Source organism: Amblyomma maculatum, chromosome 1 (genome assembly GCF_055883805.1).
Source record: "Amblyomma maculatum isolate TAMU_Amacu chromosome 1, ASM5588380v1, whole genome shotgun sequence".
NCBI classification, from domain to species: domain Eukaryota; kingdom Metazoa; phylum Arthropoda; class Arachnida; order Ixodida; family Ixodidae; genus Amblyomma; species Amblyomma maculatum.
The window spans coordinates 132,753,747-132,776,580 of record NC_139344.1 but is presented as its reverse complement, the minus strand read 5'-3'; the positions used below and the strand labels follow the sequence as shown (position 1 = coordinate 132,776,580).

Here is a 22,834-nt window from a genome sequence, read left to right as displayed (position 1 = left end):
CGACGTGAAGAAACTTTGCTGTGCCGCCTGTGGGTTGGCGTAGCATTCATAAACTCTTATTCTTTTGTGATAGGTATGGCAAATAGCCCTGCATGTACAAACTGCGGGGGTGGCGAGGCTATAAGCCACATTCTTTGTGTGTGCCTCATATACAGTGAGGAAAGACAGTGTCTATGCCGTGCGCTGGAGCTTCTAGATGGACGCCCACTGACTGAAATTGATATCCTAGGTCCCTGGCCACGGCGATCGTCTGCGTTGAAGGCCTCCCAGGCACTGCTCCGCTTTATGAAAAGCACAGGACTGATCTAAAGGTTATGATTTTGCTGTTATGTTACGTGATATGACTATGACGTGATGTAATGTGACATGTCTGTGATGTGACTGTACTGACTTCACCCATCCCTTTCTTACTAACAACTTTTATATTCACTCACCCCTTTCCCCCAGTGCAGGGTAGCAAACCGGTTTCTTTTACCGGTTAACCTCCCTGCCTTTCCTCCTCATCTTCCTCCTCCTTCTTTTCTGTGGCTAACGCACGCGGTGAGATTGGTAATTCGAGGAAATGTCGACGCAGTCTGGCGGCCAAGGGAGCTCCCTTTGTTCGGCTTCCTTTCTGTCTAATAATCTGCCCTTGGAAGCTTTTCAGAGCTCCGGCGTCCACAGCATTCCTGTGGCGCTAGTACCTAAGGATGGTGGCAAAAATTAAAATGAACAATCCAGGGGCTTCGTGCTGCTTCTCAGGAAGTCACTTCCTTCTACGAAGGAAGTACTGAGGTACGCCAATTTGGTCGCGGCGGGATTCTGTGCCGTTCACCTGACCTGACATTTTTAAGCTGCTCTTCGTTTGCATCTCATCCGGTAAGTAGCTTCATTCCTTCCCATTTGGCCTGCACACAAGGTCTGCTTCAAGGTGTAGATTCCTTCTTGAATCCAGTAGAAATTAACCCTTGACCTTCTCTCCGCGGTAGGTGTTGTTGCAGTCTATCGCTGCAGCCGGGGGGTAAATAATGTTCAGGTGCCAACAGAATCGGTAATCGCTACTTTTGCGGGTACTGTCTGCCCATCAGAGAACTACATTCACCTCATGTAGTTGGTATCACAGAAACGTAGCGGCATGATGACATATTGGACTCAGAATTCACACCTCCTGGCTACGTTGCTGTTCGCAATGACCGACGTCGCACTAAAGGTGGTGACGTTGCGTTGCTTTTTCGGTCCTACCTCAAGTTTTCAGTGTTGTCACCCCCCGATGACATAGAATCAATCTGGAGTAATACACTCTGAAGGGCTAGTTGGTTCACATTAATTTAACGAGTAAAACTGCGCGAAAAAGACGGGACGTAAGAAACACACCGGCACAAACAAGGCGCAGACTTCCAACTAGTTTTATTCACGAAACAGCTGGCTTATATAGCCTCTCAACAAAACAAAAACACTATCGAGAAAAAAACGCTCGACGGTTACAACAGTTTTACTCGTTCAATCAATCTGGTGTAAACTTTATCTGATCAAAACACATGTCGTGATTGGTGTCTACTATGGCCCGCCAAGTTCCTCTGTAGATGAACTTGAATATTTTAGTCGGTACATTAACGAAGAGCAACTCAGTGTGGGTAACCTTATCTGCATGGGCGATTTTAACGCCCCCGGCATAAATTTGCCTACCTTAACGCTTTTGAAAGAAACATCCATAAATAGGAAACTACTTTCCTTTTCACTTTCATTTCACCTTGTCCAGATTACTAGTAAACCCACAAGATGCGAGGCTCTCCTCGATTTGGTTTTCGTTAGCTCTAAAATAACTGGAAAGGGCTACAAATGTGACGCCGTTGAGGGAATCTCCGATCATAGGGCCGTTCTTGTTTCCTTAAACATTTCGATTGCTAAACAGAATTTTGGTTTTTCCACGTTTCCTGACTTCAATAAAGCTGATGGCATTTCAATAACGGACACCATGGCTAATGGATTTGAAGAATGTATAACACTATAAGTTCTACATGTGATGTTAACGCATTGGTGAGCTATTTCGAATCCTTAGTTAAAAAATGTATACAGTGTTTTATCCCTCTCAAAACAAAGCAGAAAAATATAAAAATTCCTTGGATGACGCGAGATATATTGCATCTTACGCGCCGTGTACACAGACTTAGGCGTACAAAGCGTTCAAACAATCAGGCAGCCGTGACACGTTTTATCAAAGCCAAACACGAGCTCCACTAAGGAATTTTTTTCTTCCGAGTGCAGCTACAGGACCTTCTAAAGACTAACCCGCGTAAGTGTTTTTCATCTGTCTTACCACGGTGATGCTACAACTACTACGATGGTGATTAACGCTGAATCTACAAATGAGCCATTTATTATATCTAATGCATTTAATCAGCACTTCCACTCCGTGTTGTCTTGTGACAACAACGTCATCCATCCAGACACCATTCCTCGTAGTGCCGTGCCAGTCAAGGATATCATTATTAGTGAAGAAGGTGTTTTAAACCTAGTGTTAAAACTTCATACCAAGAAGTCTGCTGAGCCTGATGGTATCCCGAACTCGTTTTTAGTACGCTACTCACTATGGAACTGTCGCTACCTCACTATCATCTTCGCACGTCTCTTGCTTCCTGCATAGTTCCTTCATCCTGGGAAATGGCCCAAGTTCTTCCTTTATTCAAGACCGGTGACAAGCAGAATATATCCAATTACAGACCAATATCTTTAACCCCACATGCATGAAAAACATTTGAGCACATTATCTACAAACACGTTGTGGAATACCTTGAATCCCATAATTTACTAACAAATGTTCAACATGGCTTCAGAAGGGGTTTCAGCACTTTGACACAGTTCAATGAATTCACTCATGCCATTTGTTGTAACCTCGATGCGGGAAATCAAATAAAAGCAATATTCATTGCTTTTTCGAAGGCATTCCATACGATTATTCCCTCAAAACTGATTTATAAACTTGACGCCCCCCATCCTGAACAATCCCCAACTTCTCAACTGGATTTCTAGTTTTCTCTCTAATTGTTCTCAATTTGTATCTTTTAACACAGCTAATTCCATGGTAGCAGAAGTACCCTCAGAAGCTCCACAGGGTTCTGTGTTCTGTCCATTGCTTTTCTTGATTTTTATAAATGATTCGCCTGTAGCATCACCTCTAACATAAATTTGTTTGCTGACGATTGCGAGTTATATAACAAACTTTCCTGCTTTCAAGACCACGTAGAGCTTCAAAACTCGTTTTCTGAATTTAGCTCTTGGTGCGCGACATGGCAAATGACGATTAACGTCCGTAAAACATTTGTTATGACTTTTACTAATAAAACGGCACCTTCTATATTTACTTACAAAATTAACAGTAACCCCATCCAGAGTGTCCATGAGTACAAATATCTTGGTCTCGTCTTCAGACCTACTATGCCATGGTCCTAACACATAGATTTAATAACCTCAAAGGGACTTGAAAAGTAATAAAAAATACTTAAAAAGTTAGGATACCTGCGTCGCACATAACGACAGCTCCTAGGGATACGAAACTATTAATATATAAATCTCTAATACGTCCGATACTTGAATATGCTTCTCATGTATGGAACCCGCATAAACAACGTGAAATTAACCAAATCGAAGCAGTCCAAAAGAAGGCCATTCGTTTCATATGTCACAGGTTTTACAGTGATTTTTCGCCTTCAGCAGCACTTTCATCACTAGCCTTGAAACCGCTCTCAGTTCGCTGACGGACTGATTCTTTAGTTTTCTCATTTTATTGTTAACTTCTCTTGCTGGACCACTTAAAATGATAACCTAACTCCCGCGATACCATCCAAAACGAGAAATCACCACAACCTAAACATAAAGCCTTATTTTGCCCTCACAAACACTTTTAAATACAGTTTCTTTCTGCGTGTAATCGAATGCTGAAATTCCCTTCCTGGTCATACTCGTTCTCTTCCTTTAAACTCGTTTTTAGCGACTATTGAATAATGTTTTCCGCTTTTAACTATGTTTTGCTCGTTTTGCTCGCATTCTCTGTTACTCGCCTTTTTTCATTTCCTTGTTTTTGTTGTTTTTTTACCCACCCTTGCAATAGCCCAATATGGCTGCAGTATATACAAATAAAATAAATAAAGCGTGGGCTTTGATAATCCGTGAAGATCCCCTTCACTGAAAAACATTTTCATTTGCAAAATTATCGATCATTCTGACAAGATCGACAGTCAAGAGGTGGTGGGTTACTAATTCTAGTTTCCTCAAAATTTTGTCGTAGGGCTAAGATTTCTTTTCAATATTCTACTTTAAATTCTTAATTATTGTCAGAAAACCTTGAGTCCGCACCTCCGCGCAGACAGTGCGTGCGCACCTCCAGTCCTATTTTACAGTACTCAATTGGTTGACAGTTTATGGTGGCACCTCTAGCGACTATATGCTTATCATGTTTGACGTTAACTGCCACTTAACTCCGCCGACCTCTCAGTTGAGCTCATATGTTAATTAAAACCAGTTTTCAGTCACCTTTGAGTCCTAATCTTGCGTCAGTGATTAACACTACGGAAGAACTAAAATTACAACGCTTATGCCAGGCCATTGAATCCTGTTGTAAGAACTTTGAATTCTTGGTGCATGCATCAAAAGACAATACCTCTACAAGATGGTAGAATGCAGATTGTTCGCGTGATTATAGAAGAAAAGCTGCATTGAAGAGGCTGCTTCACAGCCAGTGCCCCGAAAATTGGCATACTTATAAATTTTTTTGCAGCGACTTTTAAACGCACACTCACACAAACGAAAGATGATTATGATTCTGAGCATTTCGATTACCTTTCAAAATCGAATAATCAGCGTGCACTTTCAGATTTTCAAAATCACGAAGGAAGATTCCTGTTTCAGAAAATTTACTCTCATGTGTTTCGACTCCTAAAGAAGCTTTCAAAACAAAACAATACAAGCAATTGCTAAAGGATTGGAAAAGGGTTTTTTTTTTTTTTGTCGACACTTCCTTTATAGGCCCAGTAGTACGGTTAAGTAGGACCCTCAAATTACACTTTCTGAGCTTTCTCCAATAGTGGTGACATTGCGAGCTGCTGCTCTTGGCACTGATGGAGTAATATAAAAACGATAAAGAACCTCTTTGAGTTGTCTCCAAATTCCTTATTAGAGCAGGTAAATCACTCAATCATTCTTGGATACCTGCTGCATAAACACTAGCCAAAGTGATTCCTCTACTGAAGCATAATGGTGGTGGCTATACTTTGGACAATATTAGAACAATAACATTGCCATCCAACATGGTAAAATAATTGAAAGTGTCGTACTTCTACGTGTTACAGAGTTTGTGGAACAAGAACATATTCTTAGTCCCTGTAAAACGGATTTTCGCTCAAAATGTTCAATATGGAATGCGCATATCGATCTTGAGAGTCGAATTTTCCTTGTGCGGCGCCATAAAATGCATGCTGCTTTGGTGACACTAGATATAGCAAAAGCTAATGACAATGTAGAACCTAGAATTTTATTGCAAAGATTAGAGACTGCGGTTTCCGCAATATTTATTTGTGTGAATGTCAGCATTCCTACAAAACAAACAGATTTATTGTGCATTAAATGGTGTGCATTCTGGTAGATATGAACAAGCCAGAGGTGTTCCTCGAGGGGGAAGTTCTCTCGCCCGTGCTCTTTAACATTTTATTGAGCTCGATTCCCACTCATCAAGAAGTTCGCACGTATGTTTATGCGGATGACATTGCGTTCTTCACGGCTGCACCTGACACTCAAATCCTCAATGGGCTCCTGCAATCGTAGATGAGCTCCCTTCAGAATTGGTTATGTAACTAACAATTTAAATTAAATGTAAAAAAAGTGCACTGTCCTAGTTTTCCAAATTAAGGATCCGGTAAATCTTTCTCTACATTTTAGCAACAAGCGATTCCTCAAGTTAAGTCTTTGGACTATCAAGGTGTCATTTATGATTATAATCTGACGTGGAGGAATCACATTGACCATGTTGCAGCAAAAGGGGCTTGTGCTGTGGGCATGTTGCGCAGGTTAAGCAATCCCAGGTCTTGAATACAGCGAGATGCGCTTTTAATGATGTATGGTCTGCATGTCCGACCAATTTAAGACTGGATCTGTTTTGTTTTCTGGCTCTCCTGCTAACAAAATTTGTCCGCTCGTTCTTTTGGAGCGAGAAGCACTTGGGTTAGGCCTTGAGCTCCCCAAATTTGTGGCTGACAATGTACTTTACCTTGAAGCCCGAATGCCCCTGTTGTTAGCTTGATTACAATTTTTGACTGTCCAGACGTATCTAAAGATATATGAGTCACATTTCCATCGTTCCCTGTTAGTATTTTGATGTCAGCCGGCCTCCTTTTTTGGACATAACTGGCCTCGGTTTCATACCCCGCAGGTAATACTAGTGCAAATTGCAAAATTTATTACAACCTTTAAGCGTAATCCTCTCTAACATCCTTCCAAAAACGTCATTGGATCTTCGGTTCAAATTGTCTATGGTGACATTTTCCCCAATAACGCAAAACTCTTTCACCTCGCATTTTAAATGAATAATTAGAATATCATTCACAAAATCTTCCAATTAGCATAATGATAGCAACTGATTCCTCTCAATGTCATGAAAAGGCAAGGGTTGGAATATACTGTCCGCTTCAAGACTGGACTTTTTATGTTCGTCCTCCGGATTTTACCCCAATTTTCCAGGCGAAGTTTGAGGCGGTGGTGCTTGCTCTGCGCAAACTAGACCCACCGTGCTCAGCAGTGGCTGTAATTACAGGCTCTTATTCTTTGTGCTCGTCGCTTTCTTCGCGTACGGATTCACCAATCTTAAACACCTTTCTTTCATTGCTCCCTTCACATTTGAGCCTCATACATATGGTGTGGGTACCAGGTCCCAGCAATGTGACAGTCAATGAGATTGTGATAGACTGGCTAAAGAGTCTCTGAATGGCCCCGTGTTGTCTATCCTCCCGGCTACAGAGTACATAACAGCAGCGCGATTTCGCAGACGCTCCTTATTAGGCGCGCAGACTGAATGTATTTTAACATCGCATGACTACTTTCATTTGAATTATTCCTGGAGTAGGAAGCCATGTCAATCAAGACAGATTGAATTCTCTCTAACCAGGCTGCGCTGCCGTATTCCTCCTCTAGATTTCTATATGCACAGGTCTGGTTTGGCGCTTACACCCATCTGCGCATTATACGGGGAACCAGAATCAATAGAATATTTCTTGCTATTCTGTCACCGTTTTACCATGATGAGAAAACGGTATTTAGAGAAGCCGTTGCAACAGCTGGGTCTTAATTTAAGCAGCCAGATTTTATTATCGTTCGGTGCCACCATGCTTGAGTACAGCCACAGATTGTTTTTTTTTTAAATCATTCAAAGCTTTTTAATAGAATCTAAACGTTTTCCTCGGTAATATGCTTTGAATTTTTTAATCTGCAGATAAAAATCCCACAGTGTTCACCCCCTACGTGCGTGATGAATTCTTCTTTTAATTTTGTTTTTTTATATTGTATTTTCCTTCTCTCTTCCCAAGCAATAATTTCATTTTTGCGATGTAATTACATATCTCAAAAACAGCTAAATATCTCTGCAACCCAGTTCTTGGCCGATTCGCCTGTGTGGGTATGTGCTATCAATTTAGAGAAACAACAACGACCGTGACACGGGCGCTTCTTTTCGAGGGTTGGTTTTTTGTTCACGACGCACTACGTGGTGCATCCTCTGCATACTTGGAGAAATGACAAGACACACTGTGGCAAAGTTTGCGCCAAGGCACGTAAAGCGCAACAAGAAAGGCTCTTTCTGTTTTTTTTTTTTTTTTTTTTTTGCTCCTTTGTTGCTTGCAAATCGCACGATGGTATCATGTCCAGTCGAGGATAGAGATGCGCTGGAGTGGTGAATATCAAGGGCCCTGTTTCGAAAAAAACAACAACAAAAAAAAAAGGGGGGTCTTCGGTGCCGCCAAAGTATCGATCGTTCTTGACCGGATAATCCTAGAAACCTTATGAAAAAAATATTTTTTTTATTTGTACCCGTCAAAGGCGTCTCGAAGGCACGTTCATGTAATAAAAAAAACGGCAGCACATAAAAAGGATCCCAGCGTGCAGAACTTGAAAAGGAAAGTCCATCGAACAACTGCCACTTGGAACAGCAGAACAATGTCCTCGCACTGTGGGCAGTACTCTCAGATGGGACCAACAAAGGAACTGAAAGTGCACTTGATTGATCTGAAACCGTCTATTCCTAGTGTCCACAACATCATCGAAGCAATTGAAATGAAAGTCAGGAGGCAATAGTGGCGTTCAGAACAAAGCTCCGTTTGTAGTGACATTTTTGCCATGAGATCCGGGTAGTGTGAGGTGCAAGCGAAGCAATGCTTACTTTTATATTCATTAAAGTACACTATACAAATAGACTACAAAGTTAGTGCTATAATGAATCAAAAGTACGTATACAGTAAAACAAAACGGCGCTTAGAACGCATGAAAAGCCACACGATAATGTTGGGAGAATTGGCACAAAAGAGCACTGCGCATTTCTAAGTATCTAGTTCGTGTGCATGCTCTCCATACAATTATGCTTATACCATGGAGGAGTTTGGTTTGCGAAATTTAGCACCCCCAAGCGATTCGCTTTATGAGAAACTCCGTAATGAAAGGCTCAGGTAATTTCGAAGTACCAAACCTATCTAGACGACATTCTTGTTTGGCATCAAGCCGAAATATGGTTTAGCTCTGGTTAACCCTCGTTGAACTGCAAAAGCAACGGCAGAAGCTTCTTTTGCCTGCTACATTATTCCCCTATCATGACCTATCAGTGTAAGGTGCTACATTATTGGGGACACTTAAGCTCATATTTAAGGGTATGACGCGAGAGCGTAAGCTACCAGCCCATAAATAAAGTCACACTTCAACCAAACTGTATAGACGTGCCTGCGTGTTGTAGGAGTAAAGAGAATGCAAACGATTCTGGCAGGCCGATTCTGATATCATCCTCCCATATGAAAGGAGCTTCCCGAGTTGACAGCTCCTGCCCGTAGCATCGGGGCAGCGTGAATTCAAATGTCAGGGCAGGCTGACTTTTTTATGAGACCGTAGCTACGCATCCTCATGGCGAACCTACGCTCTTCACGCCTCTTCCCGGCGTAGCTGCAGCCACCCGGGTTCTTGAAAACCTACCGCAGTGTAGCTTTTGCTAAAAAGAGTAATCACCTGTCTATATTGGCGCTGTGCCACCTGTCTATACCAGTGCACAGCTGATGACGCTTGACAGAGTGAGGGTTCCAGAGGCGTCCACGGGAGTCACCTTGAGAGCGGGCGGGTATGGGAAGCAGTGAATCTGCATTAAGAACGCTGAGCTGAGGGTGATTTCGGATTAGTTTTAGTTTCATTGCTGTCAGCTCCTGAGGGGGGGAGTGCTTCGTAGTTTTATGCCGGTGGAGTTGCAGCCGCTGAGGATGGACGTCGAATCCGCGTTCTTGTACTTTACAGTGGCTCAGTCACCGAGACAGGGGCGGATGATGTTTACTATTCGTATGAAGCAAACATGGTGTGAGAACTCTGCAGCAGAGCCCAAGGGCTCTGGTAATTGAAAATTATTTTTATTGCTCACATGGGCGTTTGTGTTATTGGACGTGTAGCGCCGGATGATACTCTTTATCTCATCCACATCCTGATTGCCCAGCTTCTTTAGGTATTGGGTAAAACGTTCCCACAAGCCCAGAGCAGTTTGTCCTTTCTGCACGAGATGTGAACGCTCAGTACCACCGCGCTGATGGCGCACCTGGTCATGTTTCTCCAGTTCTGAGTACAGCGCAGGAGTTTGCATGGAAACAGGCAACGTTGTCATGAGAAACCTATTACCGCTTAAACGGCTCTTATAGATCTTGCTGTCAGTTAAAGCGGTGACAAAGGTTTTAACGGAAGACATAGGCGCAAGGGGATGAACTGCAAATAATGATTGATGAGCTAGACAGGAAAAGTAGAATGGTAGGCTTGAAAATCAATATGCAGAAGACTAAGGTAATGCTCAACAGACTCAGGAAGGAACAGCAGTTTAGGTTAGGTAGCGAAGCACTGGAAGTAGTAGGCGAATATGTCTACTTAGGACAGGTAGTAACCGCAGATCCGGACCATGAAAAGGAAATAAGAAGAATAAGATTGGGATGGAACGCATTTGGCAAGCACTCGCAGATTATAACTAGCAGCTTACCGGTATCGCTCAAGAGGAAAGTATACAACAGCTGCATCTTACCTGTACTCACATATGGGGCTGAAACGTGGAGGCTAACCAAGAGAGTTCTACTTAAGTTGAGGATAACACAGAGGGCTATGGAACGAAAAATGGTAGGGGTAACGCTAAGAGATAGGAAGCGTGTAGAGTGGGTCAGAGAAATAACTCAAGTTACTGACATTCGAGTGGAAATCAGGAAGAAATGGGCATAGACAGGACATGTAGTGCGAGGAGAGGATAACCGATGGTCGCGTAGGGTAACAAACTGGATTCCAAGGGAATGAAAGCGTAGCAGGGAGCGGCAAAAAGTTAAGCGGGCGGATGAGATTAAGAAGTTCGCAGGGGTCATGTGAATGCAGCTAGCACAGAACCGGGTTAATTGGAGAAATATGGGAGAGGCTTTCGCCCTGCAGTGGGTATAGTCAGCCTGCTGCTGCTGCTGATAATGATGATTATAGACGCAGTAAATATGCTCTGCGTCCATAGGGTTAAGGTAAATATATGACTGAATCTTTCTGCATCGTGAAATAGTATACTCCTCTCGTACCTGTATGATGTTATTTTTATGCATATTTGAATACAAGAAATTGTTCAAGCGCTAGTCCCCAGCGTTTCCTATATGGCGGTCTGGAATCGAAGGCAGTTCCCAACCGGCTTCATAGGCTAACCGCGCATCGTATCAGACCACGTCGTCAGAGCTGCCGGCTAATCTGTTGACTGCGAGCTCTACCTACCTGTTGGTCTTTTGTGCGATGACTAGTGCGCATAGCTACCTTTCAGAGCAAAGCATTTTGTATGCTGTGGTTTAAGCATTATAAAACCCATCTGGCCCATGACGCGGTTCATGCCTACTTAGCGCTGGGCAAAATTTACTAGTGCCAAAACAAATACTTCTTCTTTAAGATCGTGCCACATACGTGAGCAACAATGCTTTAACGCACTTCAAAACAAATATCGATTGCACGGAGTGTGGTCAAACGTCTACGCGTCCATAAAGTGCTGTTGTCCGCAACAGGACATGGAAAAAACTGCAATAGAATTTGCACATCAGTAAAACGCCAGGTGTCCCTTAACAGCAAGCAGCACGAATATAATAGAATCCGTCTGAAACGGTCTCTTGTCCGAAAGGGTGAAGAACGTGCAACTAGTCCTTCAGCTTGTGGACAAGCTTCAACAATCATTTAACAAGGAAAAAACGTGAGTGTAAAGGCTTGCGATCGGTAGCATGAATACATTCATGCACATGAAGTTATTGCACAAGGCACCAAGATGCCAAGAAGCACTTATCGTTGACCCACAAAGAAAATAAAATAATATTGAAATCGTTTCGCGCTTTTGTCTCGGTTTCTGCAAACCCAATAATCTTTATACGCCTGAGCTCAAATTGCGTTTAAATTAAATTCTTTATAATTTCTAAAAACAATAGTTACATCTTTGAAATGTTGAAGGGATAAAAACTGGTTCAAACTGATTGAAATATTACCAAGAACCTCTGAATCTGGCAGTCAGCGGTAAAACGCACGTGTACTGGTTTGAGCAAGTACAAAAACAGCGTACTCAAATTATCGAGGGATGTCAGGAGTGCAATTACAGATCCAAAGCAAGGGTGGTACATTCAATTACATTAATAACAAGCGGGAAGAATCATGACAAGTTGTGTTGAACTTCTGCCGTCCAAAGGCGGTAAAACTTTAGAAGGCATTCACTAATGCATATCCTGGCACATTTAAGATACCAGTTCACTGATAGGAAAAATCAACTGAGGGAATGCCTGCATCCTCGTATGAAACTGTTTTGTACTTATGCTTTGGTTTCATGCTATTTCCTTCTCAGCGTGAAAATTTTAAGTCGGCGCAGCTGAAAAAAAAAAAAAAAAAAAGGAAACTACATTTTGGTTATCTACTCAAGGCCTCGCCTACGTTTAAAACATGGCATTTCGCGAATTTGTTACAGCTGTGGGCGGAGAAGCAGCTGATCACGACCGCCATTGTGGCGATTTGGCCAGTGCTGGAGAAGTGACAAGTTTGAGCTCTTGTAACTTGATAAGGAACAGAATAACGCTTCATGCCTTTTTATACCCTTGCTTGGCTACGTCTTGAGAATCATTTGAAGAATTTCGAGCATAGTTAAATAAGCGTTTTTTTGCAGTTATTTTTTAAAAATAACTCATATAATCAAATTGTTATATAAGGTTTCGTGGTCATACAGTGAAATATGCAATATTTGGCATAAGATTTCTGATGCTACCCCTTTATGTATAAGAATTAAAGTTAGTGAGATTGATTACTGCACAAGTGCCTGTTAATTCAGAAAATTTGATGAACTTGTGACTTCTAGCCGCTGAGAAAATAATTTGTAAACAACGCCTAATTGCACATAAGTGTACTTTTTGAAATTTTCCTTGCCCCTCCCCCCCCCCCCCCCCCATCTGAAGCTTGAATCTACAAAATATGTTAACCATGGCTTAAATGACTTTACTTGTTTACGTCATTGCAAAATTGGACACCGCGATGTGTGCGAAAACTGTGCCTGTGGCGTGACATCGTTCTATTTTTTTCCTTAATATTATATTATAAAAAAGTAACTGCCCTTTTAACATATTGAGTACTACGTGCACAGTATATCAAAAAACAAAAGAAAATAATTAGGCAGTTTGATCTCTCGTGGGATCACTCAACTTTGTTTTCGGCTAAATGGTAGTTCTATGATACAATCAATGGTTTTAAAAATTTCGGTGCCATTTCGGAGCCTATGACGCGTCCTGTATATTGAGTAGTACTTACCTACGTATATTAAACTTAGATATCACAATTAATATCCGCAACCAACTGACACACGAATGTTTATTTTCTACTCAAATATTTATTGTTCAATACAATATTGATTCTACTTTGAGGAACTACCACATTCAGTGGCTTTGCTGAAACAAGCCTTCCAAAAATTTCTCTCATACCGTAATACCTTTGATGCAGAAGATATGTCTGCTTAGTGTACCCATTTGAATTGAAAAAAATTTTGCCGAGACATGAAAACGACCAGAAAGAACGAAGACAAGACATGGGCGCTTGTGTCTCGTATTTGTTCTTTCTTGTGGTTTGCATAGTTCGGCGCAATTTTCTTCAACAATTCAAGCATATACCAACAAGCCCTGAAAAAAGTGTTAATTTAGTGTAAGTACATAACTGTCACAAGCTGAAAGAATGCAGATACAGGGAAAGAAGCTTACGACCCATATAGGCAGTCATGATACCGCGCGTAATCAATAAAAGGCTCCACCTTTAAATAGAAAGAAACATGGGAAGAAACTTTACAATTTCGTAACCTCACGAGTAGCATTACACATCTATCAGTATAAGGTGTCTTACGTTTGCAGAGCGGAATGATGTATTTTTTTTACACTGCTGATGTTATGTCATCCTTAAAAGACACAAAAATGACACACAAATTGCATCCCGTGCTATACAATTTCTTCCTATAGTGGAAGTTCTAAGGTGTCATGCGGTCTTTCATAAACAAAGAACTATTTAGCCAATAGAAGAGAACCATGATAGATGGCCACGTAGAGCAAAGGGCAGTGTGCTTTGGTTCGGCGAGCGTGTGCTGCGCAAGATTGACCTCCTGTGTGGCTGTCATTTCTTGTTGCATGTGTACACCTCCTCAATATTTCTTTCTTTCCCTATACAATGCTATTTGTGCAATGAGGCACGTCGAAGAGACCATCTCCGTAGTCCGTGCCACCCTGTTGTGTCTCCTTTTTCTGAGAAGGTGTAGTGCAAAACTTTGCAAGGCAACGAATTTCCCGCATCAGGTGGTCGGCCTGCAATCGTCGTAACAACCGATTAGACTCATATTTCTGCATTTCATATTTCGCACACTGTTTCGAGGTAAGGGGTATAAAGACAAAAATAAATAATTTAATAAATGTTTGAAGAAGACATTGTTCTTTCATCTTAAAAGTAGGCGTGACAGCATACGCGCTCATTTTCTCAATTCTTCCTATTCTGGTGATACTTTGATCAGATGCGCTACATTTATCACACGCTTCTAAAGCAGAACCTGTGTGAAGTAAATGCATTGTCTGAAATGATCGCCATCGTGATGAGCTGCCGGCTAGTAATATAACGTGAACCGTATACCTCTCTGAGAAGCTGTCAACATGCACTAGTGCAAACCATATTCGTGGAGTGGGTGGAAGCATTCAGTTTTTTCCACTATATTCAACTTTTTTATTCAAGTTACCCCTAAAGGCCCTCGAAGGAGGGTTTTTCATGGAGGGAGGGGGGTGATACAACTATAATAAGCACTATATATTTAGCAACAACAAATACCGCAAGAAATATTATTTAAACATTAGCCATGACATTAAATGAAGGAAAAAAAAAACGACAGCAAAATATTCGACACATTTCCGCCACAGCGAAGTAGCGCTTGGAATTTTTTATCTACATATATATGAAACATTTTTGAATTAAATACTATAAGTGATACACTTAGACCGTTAATTGCAAGCACAATAAAGAGCTATAATCAGTGTCCCCGCTACGCCGCTATTTAAAATCGTTACTTGTTACCATAGAAGCCAGAAGACAACATTCACAGGCTTCACAACGGCAGCTAAAGACAGAACAATTGGCCAAATATTTTAGACGAATAAAATCTTCAAGGTTGTCTTAATAATTACTAATGAAAGGGCGCTCTTGTAGTTAGCTAGAATAGCAGCTTGGGCATGTTGGTTATGCATCTTGAGGATAACAGCGCGGAACACAGGACGGGAGCTCCCGTCCTGTGTTCCGCGCTGTTATCCTCAAGCTCTTGTAGAGGTGCGCCAGGGCAACATGCGACCATTCAGGGCATTTTTCACTCTTGTTTTACGTGCATCCTCTATAGGTGAGTGCGCTATTGTAGGCATTTATATACGCAGGCCGAGAAATTATTCACCAAAATATATTTAAAATTATTTACGGGCTAGATACAACAGGTAAATATATCTGGCACTGAATGTTCGCCTCGGAATTTTTAAAAATGACAGAAAAAAAATAAATTTTGAAAACAAAACTGCTTCGCAAAGACGAGAGTGGAATTCTACTGCGCGTGTACTAATTCAGCTCTTAATATGAGCGCTGATCCTGCGTCGGTCCTGTGTGTGAGAAAGAGCTAATTCAGACATTTTTACCTCGTGAACATTTTCTTGGAAGCGACAACGGCTCATCAGCTTTGGTACAGGTGCTTCTCGCTGTCAACATGCGCAAGCGATGCCCTCACTGAAAGAACACCTTCATTAGCGGCTGCTACTTTGTGCATTTTACTGTATACACGAAGTTGGCAATTTGGCGCTTTCGAGTATGCGTTCAATTTTATCATTTTGCAAATATAAGTAGACCGACCTGTCCACATACACGCTATATGGCCCACTAGACCCACTGCACGCGGCACATGACGTTTAGTTGGTTCGTTTGTCTTCGTGCCTCATATGTAAGATGGGTATGTCAAAGAACGGGACTCCCGCAGGGGTGGCGCAGTGGTTACGGCGATCGACTACTGTTCCCAAGGATGCGGGATCGAATCCCGGCCTCGGCGGCCGCTTTTCGATGGAGGCGAAAAAGAGGCCGTGTGCTGTGCGATGTCAGTGCACGTTAAAGAACCCCAGGTGGTCGAGATTGCGGAGTCTTCCACTACGGCGTCTCTCATAGCCTGAGTCGCTTTGGGACGTTAAACCCCACAAAGCAAACCATAACCAAACCAAAGAACGGCACAGTTAGACCAGACTGAGGTATTTTTCATTGAGTCGCGTAATAATGCAAAAGCTGTCTTTCTTATAAGCAGACAACGGCCCAACTCCGCAAATCTGCTAAAAAGCTAGCAATCAGCTGCTGCCCTTGCGTTGCACAATCTCTACAGAAGTCCAGGATATTGGGACACCTTTTAAATGTGAGGAACCTGGGCGATTTGTTTAAAGACACTATTATGGCGCGCGCTGTTAGGAGAGGTGCAAGCTTCCGATACCAGAAAAATATTTGGTTGTAAAGTTTTTCCTGCCCTCACATCGGGCAAGCTAAAACTGTTAGAAAAAAAAAAAAAACAATACGCAGCGTTTTTGAAAATATTTGAGAGGCAACTGCGGAGTACTTTTTAATGTACTAGTAAGTAAGGTAAGGTACTTTTTATGAGCATCTTGATATCAATGGCCTAAGTTTCCTATTCCCACTGAAATGCCGCTTCTGAAGGTTGTCCTGCGCTCACGATGAGTAATTAAGATTTCCATTGAAATCCAACGGGGTGTGTTCTTCAAAAATAATAGCGAAAAATCTAGAAGTCTGCATGCCGAGGCAACACCTGGAGGTATATTGATTGTTATCGTGATGTTAGACAATACGTGAAAAAAAAATATTAAAAACCTCTTTCCCTAAAAAGTTTAAAATTTCGAAGAATTATAGTGAAAAGGGGGTAAAGCGCACCACCTTGGTTGATTAGCCGGCGTTATCTGCATGTTATGTTAAGCTAAACTACACTGATTTAAAAACAGAGTGAAAGGTGAAAAGTCTGCTGGTCGTGAGTACTGACCGTGAGGTAGTTTGCGAGCTCGGTTTCCTGCAAGAAAGAAAACAGGCAGTTGCAAGCTTCCAGCCGGTTTTACCACAGTATACGGCATCAGAAAGCGGCATAATGAAATAGCGGAAAACAGAAAACACAAAGCTGTCCCTACTTGTACAAGGCACTCCGCAATCTTGCTAGTCTTTACTGACCGTTTGTTTATAACATCGAAAACAAAAAATCGAGACTTCGGTATATACTCCCTTTCAGTTGAAACCAATCCTTGAATAGACACCTAATAAGTTTGAAAAAATAAGATGAGTCCCAGCAGGACACGCTGGTAAAGACAATCCTCTATGTAAGCTTTCACCCGATACACTTCACTGAATCGATATAAGAGAAGTCTAACTCAAAGGGATTAAGAAACCATTGAATGATTACATGTCTAAGCATTTGAGTCTTTATCACGCGTTTTGGGTCTTGAAATAGGGCTAATGTTAGAAATATTAATATGATATCGATAAAAAATTTTTCAATCTAACAATGTTATCCATTGTTTCTCCGGTTGCCGTCCACTCCAGTGCAACTGTTCATTTTTTGCTTCTTTAAGGAATGATTTGAAGTATATAATGATTGATAAAATAAATTTATTGCCGCAATGCATTCTTTAATTAACTACGACACGGATGGGATCTTTTCGCCTAATAAAACTGCCATCTTCTTGTACCCCAGTGGAAGCGGGATATTGAGGACACAATTTTTTTCCCAAACTAAGCGTTCTTGGCTTCAATACAGAAAGGCCCTGGGATAGCTGTAACGAAGGTACGAGAGCCTACTTGTATGTGGGTACAAACACGAGACCATTACAACATTACGATCGTAACGGCGACTCACCAGCTCTCCTCTCTGGCACAGTCTTTCGACAAGACAAAAGTCATCACGGCATTGAAGCATGTCTTTCTTCAGGTGATTGAGTTGTTGTAGCAACTGCAAATTCATTCAAAACTTTGTACATTCATTCGTTATGACATTGAGGCAAGCAGAAGCGTCAAGATCTCATGCATGCTAACGAGTTTCTGTTGTTTTTTTATGCAAACAAGCGTTTTTTACTCTAGAATTAAATCAAGCTTACAAACATACACCTGTCGTTCAGTGCTCAAGCATGAGAGGAAACAAATGATGCATGCTGGAATTGGCATATGTTTTATTTATTTTTTTTTACTTCAGGGTAGGACTTGAAAATAAATTTAACATATCAAAGATGCGGGTAACATTAATTTTGAAAAAAAGAAGTGCACATCTCGCTCACACTTTCAGAGCAATTGTGAATAGAGCTAACAAAAGGTAGTGATTCATATCAGTGTACCAGTCTTAGGGGGGGCGGGGGGGGGGGGGCGAAATGATTAGGGCATCCCCCACATCTTGAGCCGATCAGGGGCGTTAAACACCTTAATTCAGGTCGATTATATCAGTAGCGCTTCCTGAAATGTGCTGATATATATATATATATATATATATATATATATATATATATATATATATATATGCTTTACGATTTTATTAATCTTTTCTTCCTCATATTGATTAAAAATTAACATGTGCATGAAAGGATCTTCGTTTGCGCACATGCAGTTCGCTCCTCGCTAAATCCCGAATACAATAATCTCTGTCTTAGTTATCCGACCCATCCTCATTAGCGTGCAGTCGTAGTCTACCACAGTGCGTGAAAGACCACCAGGGATAGATATAAAGACCCGTTTCGAGCAAGCCGCACGACCATGATTCCTTAGCCTTGACGTAGAGTGTCACCCTCGGGGTCAGTGCATCTCATTTCCATTCCGATCACCTGCAACTTTTGTCGACTCGGTAACGTAGTGTACGTGGCACACTTAATAGAAGCTTTTTTTTTTCCTAAAATGCTTCTTATGTTGATGTGATTTCATCTGCATAATTCCATTGCAGGTAAAACAATTTTTCATACTGTTTTCATATTGTATAATATCAGATACGCTTACAGCAAGCTGTACAGGCTAAGGACTTATAACACCAAGTGCGTGCGTATTGAATTCCACGCAAATAGTTTGACCAAAACGGATCGGATGCTTCAAACATGATTTTCACAAAATGTTTATGCTCCAAATCTTTCAGTTGCCAGCATGCTGTTCATCTATGTGACAACTTAGCACAGAAAATAGCTTTAACGAAACTCCTAATCTTAACTCACCAAGTCTGATGCAGCCCCTCTTATGCAGAGGAATAGAATTCCAACGTGAAATCTTTGGTGTGGCAAATCAGGAGCTGACGGAGAAAGAAAAGAACAATACTCTCCACGGCGAACATTGGGCAAAGTGCGAGGACGAAATTCTTACTGCACAAGTCTAGAGGTGGCCTCAGAGCTTGGACGGCTCGCAGCAAGAGCGAAATAAGAATGACAAATATCATCTTTGCACACGAATGGAAAGTTTCCCGGCGATCTTGGGCGTGGACGGAAAGCCACTGTTTTGAGTGAAATGTCTTCCAGTTGACGTGACCGCAAGGCTCAAGTGGATGCTTCACGGATAGCTGACTGGAAGCAAGATAACACCAGCTGAAGCAGCCACCCTGAGACCTGAGCGCTCTCTGGCAGAATTGAGAGGAAAGTTACAGTTTATTAGAGGAAAGTGAACAAATACGAAGAAAGGGCAAAAGCAGACACATATTCAGGACCACCAGCGCCAATGCACACTTAAACAAGGAAAGCATTCGTGTATGCAGGAGTGGAACTGTTGGAAGGAGTGGTGTGAAGGAGGGAGGAAAAGCAGTTCTATTTGCACGACGTGCTTCTTCAACTTTTTCCGTGTAGAAAATGGCGGTCATTGTGATTTCTAATGGTAAATTTCTTGGCCACTGTGTGAGTTCTGAAAAACATTCAAGGGGAAAAGCAAGCTACTGACGGCGTTAAGACTGTTCGCGGTCAGCAGAGATGCAGCAAATGGTGGGAGTATATGGAAGACTGACAAAATAAAGCAAGATCGCCAGCGCGAATAGCCCTGTCCGCTGCTATCACGAAGGTGAACACTGGCAGCCGAATGCGCTATAAGTTCATATCTTGCTTTCGGCGCAATAAAAGCAAGCACCATTTGCTTCACTTATCTTGTAAACCTTGAGTGTCAAGAAATTTGTATCTTTTGAGCATGCGATGGTAGCCTCAATCCTTTTGAAACGTCGTCAACCGTTCGGGACGGTAGTGTGACGCTGAGGCAGAGGATCAAGTAATTGCTGCATATCTCCGCCGCAGCATGAAAATTGAAAAATTGTACCGCCTTCGCAACTAACGTACGTTTCCTTAGTGCAACTGATGGAGGGTGGTTTTACCAATCCTACCACTGCAAACTTCAGCTTTCCGCTAATTAGGCACTGTCAATGTGGCTAAATTTGGAAGTAAAGAGGGGAACCAGGACAGCGATATAAATAATAATTGTGGCGCTTATTACTGGCCCGCAGTAACAATGGGCTATCGAGGACTCTTAGAGGAGGACTCAAAATAACTTGACGGCGTTTGGTTCTTTAATGAGCTCACACGGGCACCCTTTTGCGTTTCGCCTGCATCGAAATGCGGCCGCAGCGGCCGGAATTGAGCTTGGGTCAACAACTACGGAGCCGAGAGTGATGATCACGAGCCACCGCGGCAGGTTAAAGGACGGTTAAATGCGCATCTAGGTCATATGTCGCTTCCCAGTTTGCGTCTTTAATTTTGCATTGATGTCGTTGAGGCCGTAGCACGATCTTCAAGCCTATAGTAGAAAAGACCAATGTTTCCATTCCTAGCTTTCCATCTATCAGTTCTCTTTGTTGCAATAATTTCACAGCAACTTTTTCAGCGACAAGTTTTAACATGAAGCCGCTAAAAGGTAGCACCGATGTCTTTTCACTGTCTCTCAAGTAATTTATGTTTAGCCCCACCGCGCACTTTTCCCTTGTTCGTAGCATGCAGAGTGCAGATGTTTTTAATTAGAGCTTAACTACGAGGAGACTGCACAATAATGCAAGATGCACAATATTGCCAGATATTGGAGGGAATTATCGAGCCTTTCGATTCGCTTCAAAATCGTTGTTTTAAAATTTGTCTTTCAGCCGCGCTGAGTAGAATTAACATTGCCATAGGAAACAAAAGAAAAAAAAGGAACGTTTTTGACGAACGCAAGGGCGTTTCAGTTGTAAAAAAGCCAAACCTCATGAGGGTACAAATGTAGATCGGTTGCTATAGTGAAAGTTAGCACTATACTAACGAAAAGAAAGGCATTCACTAAAACGCCCTTTGAAAAACGCTCTTGTCCGTATTTCTACATACAGTTTTGGTTAAAAGCCCTGAAGCCTAAAGATTTTCGTCTCAGCCGCACAATGGAGCCGTCACACCATCATCAAAGGCCAAATCACATATGAAATGCCGGAACATGATGTCTTATTGCAGCAAGAAACTGTCTTATAGGTTTACGCGGTTTTTTAATCTTTAATGATGTCATGAGAGCTTAATTTTTCGGCTGAGACGAAAACTATTTGGCTTCAGGAATTTGGACTAAGATTGCACGTATCTTTTACTCTGGCTCTGTTCCCTCTAACGTCATAAGAGTACTCGAACTCACTCTTTCTTTAGCGGACAACCTATTCTGAATGAATTACAGGAGATGCCGTGTTCACATTCATACATTATAGATCTATTCGTGAATCCAATCTACTCACGCCAACTCCTCCTTCTGTGTCGAGCAGGCTCAGTACACCAGATCAGCTTCTCCTTATTTCATACCAGAAAGCACGTCAGTTGTCCGGCCTCCGCAGCACTATATTTGGTGTTTTTTTTTCTTTCTCTATCAATCCTCCTTTATAGCACGACATTGTCACCTCTGAATAATTACAGGTTTAAGCTATGGGTTGCACTGAAAGCCAAAGGATGATGGCGCATTTCTAGTTAATGACACTGAAAAGTAGCATTGACTGTCCGCCGGCTGATGTTTTCTTCATTGAAGTTTAAATAGAAAACAACATTGTAGACATTCCTTGTCATGCTTCAGTGTTGCAAAGGAAAGTTTTGAAATGGCCATTGGTGCCCGTCATTGGCACGCTGTGGTCGGATCCTTGTCGAGATAGACGGAGAAAAGTAGATCAATTAAAACATTCTTTTCTCAAGTCTTCTTTATTAAGAAAGGAAAGTCTTCATTGTTTTTGTTTTCATTTTCAAACCAGCTTCATAATAATATCTATTTTCTATACGGAAGAGCCTCTCCGAGCCGCAGTTTTTGGCCACTTCCGCTGCTGGCTATCTTCAGCTCTCATACTCCAAGTTTGAAGAGAAATCTTGCACAAATAGGTTAATGGTATGCCGTCATCTTTCTTTGCTTCTTGAACGTGATGTGTCTGAAACCCAATAAAAAGAAACAGCATTGAAATCAAAGCCTTTTTTCACTCTGTTTTCATGGTCATTTGTTTAGAACACAGTGAGTGAGCCTCGATCTTCCCTCACTATGTGTGCAACGAGGCAATAACTGCTTTTAACGCACACCTTGCTCCGCTGGTAGTCGAGGCTTATGCTCAACACCCCGTCATCGTTAACATTCGGGTAATACCTTATGGAATCTGTACCTTATAAATTATTTCCTTACACCACGACCGGGAACGCACCTGCAACAGTGGTCAAATAATGGAACGCCACATGTGACTGAGCCAGAATGCCAGCCTTGGTTTTGTCCAAATCATTGATTGTGCACACTGACAGTACAGTCTAAAGACTATATTGAAGGTTTATGTAATCAAAATGACCAGTAAACAAATTTACACTTACAAGAATGTGTCCGGTGATACAGAAAAGGAGTTCTCTGCACGACATAAACGAAGTCGAAAACAATTTATAAGAATATTCTAAACGAAGCGTTTCGTAGGCAGAGGACGGCACTTTTCAGCAGGAAATATAATTTATTGCGCTCCACTGGGAGCGCGAAATCGTAGCGTCGCACCTGCGAGCAGCAATACATCAATGAATTGTATTGATATATTGGAGACTAATTTTTTTCTCCGCAGGTC

General features: G+C 41.8%; 1 protein-coding gene across 1 annotated transcript; it reads right to left on the bottom strand.

Moving 5' to 3' along the window:
• Window positions 1–13,925: 13,925 nt before the first annotated feature.
• On the bottom strand, window positions 13,926–19,222 carry LOC146203952 (uncharacterized). The gene is made up of 5 exons (XM_084603733.1): window positions 19,150–19,222; window positions 19,005–19,078; window positions 17,675–17,767; window positions 16,811–16,837; window positions 13,926–14,066 (listed from the first exon to the last, which is right to left on the bottom strand). The coding sequence occupies exons 1-5, from the start codon at window positions 19,220–19,222 to the stop codon at window positions 13,926–13,928; spliced, it is 408 nt and encodes a 135-aa protein (XP_084459859.1).
• Between the last annotated feature and the right edge of the window lie 3,612 nt (window positions 19,223–22,834).

What these genes read in the sequence shown, in the direction of transcription:
- LOC146203952 (XM_084603733.1), bottom strand. Translation starts at nt 19,222, where the DNA reads ATGATATTTGTCATTCTTATTTCGCTCTTGCTGCGAGCCGTCCAAGCT. An exon ending in GCCACCTCTAGACTTGTGCA is followed by an intron (nt 19,079 to 19,149) that starts GTAAGAATTTCG and finishes TTTCTCCGTCAG; the next exon opens with CTCCTGATTTGCCACACCAA. An exon ending in AGCTCGCAAACTACCTCACG is followed by an intron (nt 14,067 to 16,810) that starts GTCAGTACTCAC and finishes CGACGATTGCAG; the next exon opens with GCCGACCACCTGATGCGGGA.